This window comes from Loxodonta africana, chromosome 15 (genome assembly GCF_030014295.1).
Source record: "Loxodonta africana isolate mLoxAfr1 chromosome 15, mLoxAfr1.hap2, whole genome shotgun sequence".
Classification (NCBI taxonomy): Eukaryota; Metazoa; Chordata; class Mammalia; order Proboscidea; family Elephantidae; genus Loxodonta; species Loxodonta africana.
Window position 1 is genome coordinate 40594573 of NC_087356.1, and position 14713 is coordinate 40609285.

Here is a 14713-nt window from a genome sequence, read left to right on the forward strand (position 1 = left end):
CATTAAAATAGTTACAAAATCAAATCTACAAAATTGTATACCAAAACGACTTATCTCTACCTTATAATCAGCTTCCTGCTATAGTAACATATTTTTTAATTTTATAGTTTCTTTCCATTTTTAGAAGTATAAACAAATTATATACACATACATATGCATGTAAATTTGTATCCCCCAATTTCTTAGACAAAGGGTGCTGTACTGCATACATTTTCTAACCTGTTCTTTTCACGTAATGATGTATACTGCTGTTCAATCTGTATACATTTATTGATATCATTAATATATATGACATCAGTTTAGTTCTCTCTTATTATTATTTTATATATATGTATATACTTGTGTGTGTAAGTGAATGTGTGAATATATTTTGTAAAAATGTCTTATTTACAGTTAATATTTGCAACATATTTGTTGTTGTTAAGTACCGTCGAGTAGGTTCTGACTCATAACGATCCTATGTGCTACAGAACAAAACACTGCCCAGTCCTTCGCCATGCTCACAATCCTCGTTATGCTTAAGCCCAATGTTGCAGCCATTGTTGCCTTCTAAATCCAACCTGTTCTTTGTCTCTTTTCTGTGTTTTATTGTGTTCTTTGAGTTGATTGTTTTTTAGTTCCTTTTTTCAAACTACTCGTTGAAATTTATACACTTTTACTGTTAGTTGCGGTAGAAATTACAACATGCATCTTAAAGTTATCAAAGTTCAATGTTAATTAATAACTTTACCTTCCTACCAGATTACACCCTTGTATACCATTTATCATCTATTTTATTTCTGTATTTTAAAGTCCACAACATTGTTATTACTCTCTATTCTGCTGATATTTGTTTGAATCTAGCCAGTATTTATTGCTTTTCATTTCTTACTGCATTTCTTTCCTGCTGCCTGAAGAAATCCTTTAAAATTTATTTTATTGCAATTGTACTGGTGATGGATTTTATCATTTTTTGCTTGTATGACAATGTCTTTAGTACTACAGTTCTTAAAAGATATTTTCACAGGGCATAGAATTCTATATTGAGAATTTCAGTCCACTCTTTTCTGACTTCCATTGTTGCTATTGAGAAGTCAGGTATTTTTCACAAATTTGAAGACAACAATCTGTTACTCTACATTGTGTTCTCAATGTATGGGAGGGAAGTAGTTGTGTATTTAACTCCCAGTGTTTCTTTACTTTAGTCCTAATTATATCTAGTAGTGATATGTTGTTAGCATATTTACTTAATTTCCTTAATTTCAGCTAAGTTTTCTTGTTCACATTCACTGGGCTATTGGGCTTCAGAGAAGGGTTTTGTAAATGTGCACTTATCTTTCTATCATTTTTGCTGATCATTGTTTGGCCCCCTGTAGTCATTCTGTCCAAACCAACACTGCCTCTAATCCCTTTTCTTAACTTGTGATTCTGGTCTCTATTCCTTTTTAGCACTATTACATAGCTGAGATCTCCCCCCATTTCTGTAGCATCAGCTAATCTTTTCTTCCATGAACAGTTCAAGAGGATTTTGTCTAAAACCAAATGTAATTTACATATATCTAGAAACTTAACATCTGTTTCTGCTCACTCTTAAGCCTTTTTTTCTCATCTCTGATTAGCTATCATGCTGGACTTATAATGCTTAGTAGCTAAAAGCCATTCTGATGAATTACTTGCTTTAGTGTATTATGTGAAAAACTAGGTTTTTGTTGCCTTTAACAGCATTGCCTTAGTTTTAAGCTTGATTAGCCTAAAATAATGCCACCATTTCTTAGACCTTCAATCAGTTATGGCTATGGGAAGTGACTGATTACTTTTGGGTAGGGTGGAAGAGTTGCACACTCCTTCACACATTAGCAGTGGTGGTGAACGGGGCGAATGGTGGGTGTTTATAATGGGCAACTGATGGGTGTGTGATCTCATGCGTCTGAGCTGTTTCTGAATGACCTTATCCCAGCAGCATTCATTGGTCATTTAAGATATAAAATGAGTAGAGACCAGGGAGAAAAATCTTAGTCAGACAATAAGTCAGGGATAGACAATGATGGTAGCTGCTGCTAGGATTGTGCCTTGGATAGGAAGTCCGTCCAAGGAGAAGATGAATTTTCAACAGAGAAGAGTCCAAAGGTAGTGAAGAATAAGAAGTATTTACAGATTTGTCTTATGTGAAAAAGATTAACATGTCTTTTTATTCTCCGAAGCCAGTGCTAAAAGTCTACCAAGATCGTAAACAGCCAGAATACATATATGAACAGAACCGATTTCAGTTAATTGCTTCCGGAACCTTAAAACCTCTAGCAGTCACTGGAGAACAAACTTCTGTTGGATCTGAACCACTGGCTAAGATTCCTGAGTATCAAGATGCTATGAAAAAAATGCAGGTACAGTATTAAAATACTTAATTGAATATTAATCTAAGTTTTATATAGCATTGTCAGTGTGCTTTTAACTCATAAAAATAGCGGCAGAATCTTTTTCTATCAGGTTGCATAATGGATTTGGGGAATAGAATATTTCTTAGTTCTTCCTATGTAAGGAAAACTTGGACCATAGAGTAAAATCGTAAAGGAAACTTTCAACATCTGTACAGTGTCTTCTGACCTTTTCTTGCATGCCAAATGGGCTAAATAGTATTTTGAATGTTATTATAACTCATATAAAATTTTTGTCATTATTACAAAGTCAGTCATTGAAGGCCTTGGTGAAGGGTAATAAAATAGAGACTGAATCAACTAGAAAGACAACTTTTCTGACTAGTGAGAATTGTAGAGTGAGGAAGTTGTCTTGTAGGAAATCAGTGAACAGTAGCTCAAGGGAGACATGACCAGAGCTTGAATTAATATGAATACCAATAGGTAATTAAAGAAAGGGACAGAGGCGGTTGAACATGTGAAGGCCACACCCACAATAAAGTTACCAATAGAGGTTTTTATTGAGAGGATCCTTTAATGCTCGTTAAATATTTCAGTGCTGGTTGATATTGGGCGAGAGTGCTGGAAATGCAGAGTTGAAGACAAGCTCTGTCCTTAAAGTTTTCATAGTCTGGAGGAGGGCAGATAGACAGGTGAACCCTCAAGCGCAGTGGGATGTGATAAGAGCTCTCATTGGTCATTTAAGGAACAAAATGATGGGAGACCGAATAGAGCAGAAACTTACATCCAGTGGCCAGGACGTAGTCAACGGAAGGAAAGCTACTCTAGGAAGTTGCTCTAAGCTCAGAGGAATAAGTGCAAGTTAATGAGGCAGAGAAGGTGGGAGAATCAGGGCCTTGAGAAGAAGCTAGTAAAAAGGAGCTCACTGTGGGTATGGATGAGATCATTCTGGCAGAATGAAATCATATAATAAATTGTATGAAATTGTATAGCCCCAGTTAACACAGTTTTTGGGAAGTGGGGAGAGAGAGAGCTACCTTAAATAGGGCCAGGAAAAATCTGACTGCCTCCAAATTAATTCATTTGGTATAAAGTGGACTTTAAGAGCTTGAATCTGAAGAAGAGGTGAGACATTGTCTGGGCATCTAAGATGGACGGGAGTGCTGAGAAGGAATGTGTACTTTCGAAATATGCTTCCTGCTTGTAGCTGTCAGTGAAGAATCCAGTAAAGAGTTAGGGCTTAAAGGGAAATGTGGGAGACAGATGGTAATGTATATGAAAGAATACTTATTCTGAGAAGGGGGTTAATTTTTGGATATCAGTTTCTTGGAATGAGTTTAGAATGGAAATGCAACAATGAGAATTTCTTGGAAGATAAAGAAGGAAGGAAGGAAAGTTGGAGGCTTCTGGTAATTAAGGAAGATTAGTGACTTGTCAGGTTGGAACCAGGCATTCATCAGAGAGGAGGACTACAGGTGTTCTAAAACCAAAAAAACCAAACCCAGTGCCGTCGAGTCAATAGCGACCCTATAGGACAGAGTAGAACTGGCCCCTAGAGTTTCCAAGGAGCGCCTGGCAGATTCGAACTGCTGACCCTTTGGTTAGCAGCCATAACACTTAACCACTATGCCACCAGGGTTTCTGTAGTCTTTATGAATTAATGCCTTCTTTAAAGCCCCACCCAAAGAATCTGAATATATGTTACTGCATAAATTGAATCACATCTTCCTGCTGAATTGCATAATTAGAAATAAATGCCTCGGTGAAACTGTGTAGCCATATTATTGAAAAAAATCTTTCACTTAGAATGCAATAAAACTTTTAAAAGGATGTGTTAAAGAGAAGATTTTTTTGTTAAAATATTAATACTTTACTCTCATAAAATATTAAAATCGATCATAGCCCTTGTTGAAACATTGGGCTGGGCAGTGTGCATTTTTTCTGATTCTGGGTATTTTCAGGTGTAGCCTACTCTTTCATGTGAGAAAACAGTGCCATTGCTGCCATCCCTAGCCAATGAATGAAAGAAGCACTTTTTTAAATTTAAAGATGTGTTTCCTTCCATTTTTGTACCATGGGACACAGCTCTTGAACTTTCCAGACTTCTCTCACAGTTCTGTGCAACAGGGTTTGTTTAATCAGAGACTAATGATCCCTGTGAATACAAACTTTTTGGAGCAGTTGTTCCACAGAGCTTGTGATAATCAATCTCTTGCAGAAATGGCAACCTCTTTCAGCTACACTAACAGGAAATAGAGAAATTGTTTATATCTTTATATTAGTTTTTTTTCATCAAAGCATTCCACTATAAGAATTCCTTGATCTTAAAGCCAGTTACCCCTGTACTGTCAGAGAAGCAAAGTGGTGAGGACTGGAGTTAGTGTCAGATTTCCTCAAACAGAGTGATCAGCCTCCTTCACGGTAGGAAAGTATGTGAGTGATGTTGCCTTGGGTTTGTCAGGAAGGAACAAGGGAGTGTGAGCAGTGACATGGAGAGTGCAGACAGTGAAATCTGGTGATGAGAGCAGAGCTCAGTGTGTGAGCAGCGTGGGGAGGAGGACTTAGCCTTGAGCCTCCAACCTTGGTTCCTTGGCCGGTAGCAGGTTAGAAATGCAGAATTTCAGGCTCCGCCCCAGAGTGACTGGATCAGAATCTGCGTTTTAGTAAGATCCCCAGGTAGTTTATAGGCACATTTAAATTGGAGAAGCCCCATCTACAGAATGGGCAATTATTTGTTAATAAATATGTGCTTCTCTAAGACTGTGGCACAGTAATTCCCAGTGCTCAATATGACCACCCCTCACATTCACAAAAAAAGTAGTTTAGTAGGAGTTATAATAATAGCTGTCCAGGGTCTCATCCATAGGAAAACACCAGGGTTGTCAAAATAGGTCAGGAGGTTGAGGGGAGAAACCACAGCCAGGGTGAATGCAGAGCCACTGAGCGAAAAGCGCTGGGCTCCCATTAACCCCAGGAAGATGGTGTTATTTGGATGTAATGGACACTGAGTTAAAGGAGAGGAGAAGGCAGTGGTAGTGGCTACTGTGGCAGTTTTTTGGGAAGGGGATAGGTATCTGGGGAGGGAGCACTGAGAAGGAATACCATGGCCTAACAACAATTTGAAAATTTTCAATTCCAAAATGCTTGCCTCTGATCCCTTGATGTCTCCTGCAGAAAAAAAAAAAGCAGTGTAATAATTAATTAGTACTTGAGGGTAATAGTGTGTCACTTCTTTATAGCTTAGTTTTTTGCAAAAACTCTTTATGTACAACAATCGTTTGTTTTGTTTTAAATACAGCGGCCCTCTGTTGAAATGTTCTCTCCCTCTCCGCCCAAACTGCCACGCACCAGTCTTGGAAAACGAGGTCTCCACAAGACTAGTTCTTCAACTCACCCTGAGCACATTTTCCATGACCGGGAAGAAGTTATTAAAGCCAACATCCGTGATCCCTTGCAAATCATTAAAATAGTACGTGAAAATGAAAATCTTGGATTTCTTTATATGATCCCTGCAGTGGCAAGGTCTTCCATTGAATACGACACATATAACCTCAAGTGAGTTCTCTTTCATGAAGCAATTTATTTAACATTGAAAACTATAAATAAGATTGCAAATATCCATAATTGATTGAGCATTAATGATACACATGATCAAATATAATTATGGTTGTCATCAAATGATAAATGGATTCCAATCACAACAATCTTATTTATTTTTCCCACTTATCTTTTATTTCTCTATTTAAGGGCATAAATAATTTTTATGCAGTCGTGCACTGTTAGTTGTGCTTCTCATACACTTACATAATGTCCTACTGTTATAGGACAAGGCTCCCCAGCTTGGGACTAAGTCCTGTTCAGGTTCTTGCCTTCTACTGACTAAGAATGACCAGAAGAGGCTCAGAAGTTCCACATGAACAAAGGTTTATTAATGACAAGAAAAAAGAGCTTGCGAGGGAGGGATGGAGAGGGGCCTCTGCCTACGCTAGCCTCTAGTTTCTCCCTGAATGGATGTTTTCTTGGAGATTATAAGGGGTTTTAGGCGGGAAGGATCTCATGTTTTATTCATTGCTTTCTGGGGAAAAAGGTGGGGCTTTCTGAGAAATAGACCAAAAAAAAAAAAAAAAAAAACCAAAAACCAAGGCCCTCCAGTCAATTCTGACTCATAGTGACCCTATAGGACAATAGAACTGGCCCGTAGAGTTTCCAAGGAGCACCTGGCGGATTCAAACTGCCAACTGTTTGGTTAGCAGCCACAGCGCTTAACCACTATGCCACCAGGGTTTCTGACCATTAGTTAAAAAAAAAAGGAAAGTATAAATAAATTCTGCTTATTTAGCTGAGATAATGCCTAGGCACGTGTTGGGGAACTTTTTAAGGTAATTAAAGCAACAGGTTTATCTATAGGCTCTAATTTAACAACTCGATGAAGTTTTTTCTAAGGCCAGTTGTGGGAACACTCTTAACAAGCGCGACTGAGCTTTGCTTTTCAAAAGGCAGCTTTAACAGAAGCCTAAAGGTTATCAGGAGTGTAGAAGTAAAACCCTCAGTTTAATTTCCGAATCCAGTGCTTAATTTTAGTTCTGAAATCTCTCCAGTTGGACCTACCGGCACCTCAGTATTTAAAAGTTCCTCACACAGTAACAAGAAAGGCTTTGCTGCTCCAAGAGAATGTTCACAAGCAACAGGATGCGTCCTGTCTTCGCACTGACAGAGTAAACACTGAGTCTCATCCAGTCAGGTTTGCCGCTGACTGTGCATCTTTTCAGTGTCTCTAGTAAAAAAGCAAGTTGAAGATTTTGTTTCCAACTTGAAATACGCAAGATGTTGAGGGTGAGCGTGCTTATGTAAGTTTTTGAATTGCAGAATAAGATAAAAAAAAATTTTGTGTGTGTGAAACTAATCGTAACAGTGAAGATCATTCCTGTGAATTTAGGGGGGATTCTGGTGGCTGGTGGTTATGAGCTACGGCTGCTAACCAAAAAGGCCGGCAGTTGGAATCCACCAGGCACTCCTTGGAAACTCCGTGGGGCAGTTCTACTCAGTCCCGTAGGGTTGCTATGGGTCGGAATCGACTTGACGGCAATGGGTTTGGCTTGGTTTTTGGTTTCCTAAGCAATTTTCTTAGATTTTTCTGATTATCCATTCTACCTGTCTTTTCCTCCTTTCTTCTTGTTTGACTTTTGATGTTATCAACTAGACAAAACCTGAGTCTTAATCGAATTTCTTGTTTTTTAAAAATTAAAAATAATTTTCTAAAAGATAATTTTTAAATATATTTGTAATAAAATTAATTTATTAAAGGGGACTATAGACCTTTACAATTTTTAGAGTATTTTTGATCATATATGCATTTAAGTAATATTTATGTTTTGTTAATTTTTCATAATTTTATTTCTTAAATTAATGAAATCTATATATCAGTGCTTTCTGTTTTTCTTACATTATTGTTTGTTAAATCTTTTAAAGTATTTTTAATGCAAATCACCTAAATTTTTTTTAATCCATTTTCTGACGCCATTAAGGTCTATAATTCCCTTGAATAATTTATGGTTAAATAGATTTAATTTTGAAAGATATTTATCTTTCCACTCTAATGGACAATTTTCATTAAAACTGAAAAATAATTAGATGTACAGGACAAACAGTAGTCCAAAAGAAAAAGAAAAGAAGTCAGGAACTACTTAGACAACAAAATTAGGAGAATCTCAAACTTGGATTTATGAATCTCAATCATGCTGCATCCTTTTGCCAAAATGTTTTACTTGCATGGAAATGATGGCAGTGTTACCAAATGAGCCAGTGGCGCCAAGCAAGCTGTATGAATCCCTACCATAAGACATCCATCCTGCCCAGAAAAGGGTTTGAAGTTTTTAAAGCATATGCAAGAACAAAATATGAAACGAAATTCTGTTTTGAGTTTAGTATCAGATCAAGAAACTGTGAATTGCAAGAACACGTGATATCTAATGTCAGCTTGACCTGCTATCGCAGAGTTACAGTTTTACCACGCAGGCTGGAAAGAATGTCCATTACATCTAGAGTTTGTTCTGACAGCCCTGATATTTAAGTAATGCATTATTTTATTCACAGAGGAACTCCCATATGCAAGTGTTTCCCTGCAGTGATGAATTCCAAATTAATATCAAAATGGTGAATACAATAAAATTCAAGGTCCAACGTAACCATCTGTTTTCAGTTTATACAAGAACTTAGAGCAGAACTCTGCTTTTGTTGTTTCATTCTGAAGTGCATGGTGATCCAAAGGACAGATTTTGTCAAGAATTGGAAAATACTTTGTGAACGATTCAACTTTGCAGATTTAGTGAAGGATAGTTCTTGGTTTCACAACTGGGTTACTTAATTGTCATTTGAGCACCTGCATGAACTTAATAAACCATGGGCTGCCTGAAAATATATTAACACATACTAACAAAGATTAAAGATTCAAAGCAAAAATTCAACTTAGGGATTTTTTTATTTGAACGTAAAGAAAGATTGTCAAAGTAAAAGAAAATACTTGACAACTTCAATATTTCTCCATTTTTCATGACGTTTCTTATTGGTCCAGTTGTGAGGGTTTTTGTTTTCTTTATGTTGAGGCGAAATCCATTCTTAAGGCTGTAATATTTGATATTCATCAGTAAGTGCTTCAAGTCCTCTTCCCTTTCAGCAAGAAAGATTGAGTTATTTGTATATCATAGGTTGTTAATTATTCTTCCTCCATTCCTGATGCCTGGCTCTTCTTCATATAGTCCAGCTTCTCGGATTAGTTGCTCAGCATAAAGGTTGAATAAATATGGTGACAGGGTACAGCCCTGATGCACACCTTTTCTGATTTTAAACTGTGCAGTATCCCCTTGTTCTGCCTGAACAACTGCCTCTTGATCTATGTACAGGTTCCTCATGAGCACAATTAAGTGTTCTGAAATTCCCATTCTATGCAATGATATCCATAATTTGTTATGATCCACATAGCTGAATGTCATGGAAGCAGCAGTCAAGAAATCAAACAAAATATTGCATTGGGCAAATCTGCTGCAAAAGACCTCTTCAAAGTACTAAAAAGCAAAGCTGTCACCTTGAGGACTAAGGTACACCTGACCAAATGATATTTTCAATTGCCTCATATGGATGCAATAACCAGACAATGAATAAGGAAGACCGAAGAAGAATTGCTACATTTGAATTACGGTGTTGGTGAAGAATATTGAATATACCATGGACTGCGAGAAGAATGAACAAATCTGTCTGGGAAGAAGTACAGCTAGAATGCTCCTTGGAAGTAAGGAAGACCACCAACTTATTTGTCAGAAATACTTTTTTTAAATCAACAAGTATGCCTGTGGACCTTGTTGAAAGATTACACAGGAATCAAATAGCCTATATCTGTGGAAGAGATGATGGAGAAGCTCAGTATCATCAAGACAAAGCCAGGGGCACCAGTGGAACAGACCATCAATTGCTCATATGCAAGTTCAAGTTGAAACTGAAAAATATCAAAGCAAGTCCATCAGAGCCTAAGTATGACCTTGAATATATCCAGCCTTAATTTAGACTATAGATTTGTCCTGGACAGAGCAGGAGAAAAATGTAGGATGGAATTCAAATTCACATAAAAAGGCCACAGTTAATGGTCTGACACAGAGTGGCAGAACCCCCGAAACTGTGACCCCCAGATGGTGTTTTAACCCCGAACTGAAACCATTCCCCAAGCCCACCCTTCAGACAAACACAGGACTATAAAACAAAAAAATAATACATGTGAGGAACATGCTTCTTAGTTCAATCAGATACACAAGACCAAATGGACAGCTCCTGTCCAAAAGCAGGATAAGGAGGGAGGAAGGGACAGGAACGGGATGAATGAACACAGGGAACCTGGAGTGGAAAGGGGGAGGAGGGTGCTATCACATTGTGGGGACTGCATCCAATGTCACAAAACAATATGTGCATGAATTTTTCAATGAGAAATTACCTTGAGCTGTAAACTTTCACCTGAGGCACAAAAAAATAAATAAAAAGAATGAAGAATAAGTCTTTATATTGCTAAAAAGTGATCTCCAGAATATAAGTGAGGGAAAGAAAAAAAAAAAGAATAGATTTGACACCCTGAACACTAATGACTGATGATCAGAAGATTTGTGGGAAGGCATCAAGGACATCATACATGAAGAAGGTAAAAGGCAATTAAAAAGAAGAGAAGAAAGAAAACACCAAAATGGATGTCAGAACAGACTTTGAAACTTACTCTTAAGGGCAGAATAGCTTCAAGTGAACAGAAGAAATGATCAAGTAAAAGAACTAAAAAGAAGATTTCAAAGAGTGGCTCAAGAAGACAAGGTAAAGTATTATAACGAAATGTACAAAGACCTGGAGTTAGAAAACCAAGAGGGAAGAACATGATGGCATTTCTCAAGACGAAAGAACTGAAGAAAAAATTCAAGCCTCAAGTTGCAAAACTGAAGGGTTTTATGCACAAAATTTTGAATGACACAGGAAGCATCAAAAAAAGATGGAAGGAATATACAGAGTCACTGTGCCAAAAAAAGATATTAAATATTCTGTGGACTGCCAGAAGAATGAACAAATCTGTCTTGGAAGAAGTAAAGTCAGAATGCTCCTTACAGGTGAGGACGGTGAGACTTCGTCTCACATACCTTCGACATGTTATCAGGAAGGACCAGTCCCTGGAGAAGGACATCATGCTTGGTAAAGTAGAGGGTCAGCAAAAAAGAGGAAGACCCTCAATGAGATGGATTGACACAGTGGCTGCCACAATGGGCTCAAACATTGTGAGGATGTTATATATAGGGTTGCTATGAGTCGGAACCAACTCAGTGGCACCTAACAACTGTACCAAAAAGAATTAGTTGACATTCAGCTGTTTCAGGAGGTAGCTCATGATCAAGAACCAGTGGTACTGAAGGAAGAATTTCATGCTGCACTGAGGGCATCGGTGAAAAACAAAGCTCCAGGAATTGATAGAATACCAACCGAGATCGTTCCACAAACAAATGCAATGCTGAAAGCCCTCACTTATCATAGAAGACAGCTGTCTGGCCAAGCAACTGGAAGAGATCCATATTTGTGCCCATTCCAAAGACAGATGATCCAACAGAATATGGAAATTATCAAACAATATCACTATTATCACACACAAGTAAAATTTTGCTGAAGATCATTCAAAAAGTTTTGCAGCAGTACATCGTCAAGGAACTGCCAGAAGTTCAAGCTTGATTCAGAGGAGTATATGGAAGGAGAGATATCATTACTGATGTCAGATGGATCTTGGCTGAAAGCAGAGAATACCAGAAAGATGTTTGCCAGTATTTTATCAGCTACTTGAAGGCATTTGACTATGTGGATCATAGCAAATTATGGATAACATTACAAAGAATGGGAATTTCGGAACACTTAATTGTACTCACCTCTGGCACCTTGTGCCTTACCCAAGCCATGATCTTTTCAGTTGCCTTATATGAATGCGAAATGTGGACAATAAAAAAGTAAGACAGGAAAAGAACTGATGCATTCAAATTGTGATGTAAGTGAATAATACTGAATACACCATGGACTGCTAGAAGAATGAACAAATCAGTCTTAGAAGAAATACAATCTGAGTCCTCCTTAGAAGGGAGGATGGTGAAACTTCGTTTTGTTTACTTCATCAGAGAAGACCAATGCCTAGAAAAGGACACCATGTTTGGTAGAGGGACAGAGAAAACTAGGGAAGCCCTCAATGAGATGGATGACACAAAAGCGACAACAATGGATTCAAACATACCAACAATCATGAAGATGGCACAGGACTGAGCAACGTTTCTTTCTGTTATACATAAGGTCTCCATGAATTGAACTCCACAACAGCTAACAACATGCCCTAGGTTTTTTTTTTTCCTGCCTTTACCTTTAAGTCACGCAGTCAATCCTCACCCATTTATACAGATCATGTCATTCCATAAAGTTGTAGTTAGTTTTCCGTGTTCTTTTTTTTTTTTCATTTTATTGTGGGTTAGGTGAAAGTTTACAAAGTAGTTTCTCATTCAAAAATTTGTGAACAAATTGTTTCGTGACATTGGTTGCAAACCCCGCAATGTGTCAGCTCTCTGCCCGTTTCCAAACCCGGTTCTCTATTTCTGTTCATTCAGTTGGCCTGTCCCTTCCTACCTTCTTGTCTTTGTTTTTGGGAAGGTGGTGCCCATTTCGTCTCATATACGCGATTGCTCTAAGAAGCACGTTCCTTATGCATGTTATTGTTTGTTTTATAGACGTGTCTAATCTTTGGCTGAAAGGTGAACTTTGTGAGTGGCTTCAGTTCTGAGTTAGAACAGTGTCCAGGGGCCATAGTCTCAGGGGTTCCTCCAGTCTGTGTCAGACAAGTAAGCCTGGTCTTTTTTGTGAATTTGAATTTTGTTCTACATTTTTCTCCCACTCTGTCTGGGATCCTCTGTTGTGATGCCTGTCAGAGCAGTCGGTGGTGTTAGCTGGGCACCATCTAGTTCTTCTGGGCTCAGGCTGATGCAGGCTGTCATTCATGTGGTCCATTAATCCTTTGAACTAATCCGTTCCTTGTGTTTTCTTCATTCTCCTTTGTTCCGGATGGGATGGGACCAATAGGTCTATCTCAGATGGCCACTTGGAAGCTTTTAAGACCCCAGGCACTATTCACCAAAGTAGGAAGTAGAGCATTTTCTTTATGAACTATGTTATAACATGCCCTCGTTTTAGAAATACTTTTCTTACCCAGTTTTATTAAAACAAAAATATAAATTAAAAATTAAAAGTGACTTAGTGATTTATACCAGGGGTTCTTAGGTTTTTGGTTAATAGACCCAAAGCACATAAGAATTTTGTTCCAATTTCTTCAAAACTGATGACATATATGTACATAACTTTTTTTTTTTTAATGTATAACAGTTTCATCGATGACCTGAAGGCTATCCTAAAGGGCATGGACTCCAGGTTCAGAATGCAGAGTCAAGGACACAGACATGGGAAGCAGTTGATTTTCTTTGGAGTGAATTAGCAGTGTTTCTTTCTAGTCTAGTTCATGTATTTTTGCATAATTTTAACATAGAAACAATTGATGGTTTTGTTTTTGCACTTTACGTGTATTTTATTATCCTAAATGCCAGTAGAGTCTTTAAAAAGTTTATTTTAAAACCCCAAATATATCTTCTCAAGTTGTTATAGTGTATTTTACATTTGCTCTACTACTGGATATTTAAATTGCATACAATATTTCAATGTTATAGCTAAAATTTCAGAAAATATCTTTGTGCCTGTAGACAGATTCTTATTTTAAAATTTATAGAATCATACCTTCCTAGTTTCATCACTTTGTTTTCTTCTCCTGTTCCCAGTTCCATATTGCTTTTCTTTTTTAATTTGAGCTATTTCTTGCAACTCACATAGTTGAAGAATGCTGTTGCTGACAGTTGAAAACAGGATATCTTGAGCTAAACAATTTCTCAATAATAATTATTTTGTATGTGATAAGTTGTATATACACTGTAGGTTAATCTGGGTCTTAATTCTAAATCTTTTATAATACCATTTTCTTGATTTGCTCTTTCTGTCTTGTAATTCTGTCAATACTGTGTAGTATAAAGCTATTACAAAATTAATGTTGAATAGTTTCTAGAGTTATTAATAAACATTTATTTCTAGGTAGCTGTCATATACGGCTATGATGTTTAAAAATGCTTAATCAATTTGTTTTACTGTAAAAATTATGTAACTGAAATTATCAAGCATATTACCAATGTTATAAAATCTTTGTTAAGAGCTATAAGCCCAAGTGTTGTTTAAAAGCGGCTCTACCCTCCTCTTTTTTTACGTAATTTATTCAACCTGAAAGTAGTAGTTCATTGGAATTTTAAAACTTTAAATAACATTTCATTTCCAGAAATGTTTTATTCTCTTCAGAACAAAAAAGTAATGTGGTTGTTTAATTTTGTATTGAATACTTTATTCATTTGTCCCAATTTTCATTTCTTCATAGAATTGTAAGTTATGAGAACCTCAATAAAAATGACTACTATACTATTAGCCAAAAGGCAGTAACACATATTACTAATGAAGACATTGAATATATTGAACTTGATCGATGGGAACAGGAATACCTGTATCACAGAGAACTCACCAAGATTCCCATATTTTCACTCTTCCGGAAATGGAAGGCTTTTAACGTATGGAGGAAGAATGTCCGCTCCAAGAAAATTACTGGATGTCGAAAATCTCTACAAAAAAATTTGTTCATTGTTAATCCTGTATGTATTTCTTATGTTTTAAAATAATTACCCATAGAAAAAAGAAAGTATGACTATATTACCGGTGTTGGTATAGACTGTCCCTGA

General features: G+C 37.0%; 1 protein-coding gene across 1 annotated transcript in view; it reads left to right on the top strand.

The window, feature by feature from the left end:
* DNAH6 (dynein axonemal heavy chain 6) overlaps positions 1-14713 on the top strand; it is a 302643-nt gene that overhangs the window by 18601 nt on the left and 269329 nt on the right. Inside the window, exons 2-5 of the mRNA XM_064268785.1 lie at positions 2181-2365; position 2418; positions 5650-5906; positions 14359-14626. Coding sequence (XP_064124855.1) covers positions 2181-2365; position 2418; positions 5650-5906; positions 14359-14626 — 711 coding nt within the window. The remainder of the gene's footprint in view (positions 1-2180; positions 2366-2417; positions 2419-5649; positions 5907-14358; positions 14627-14713) is intronic.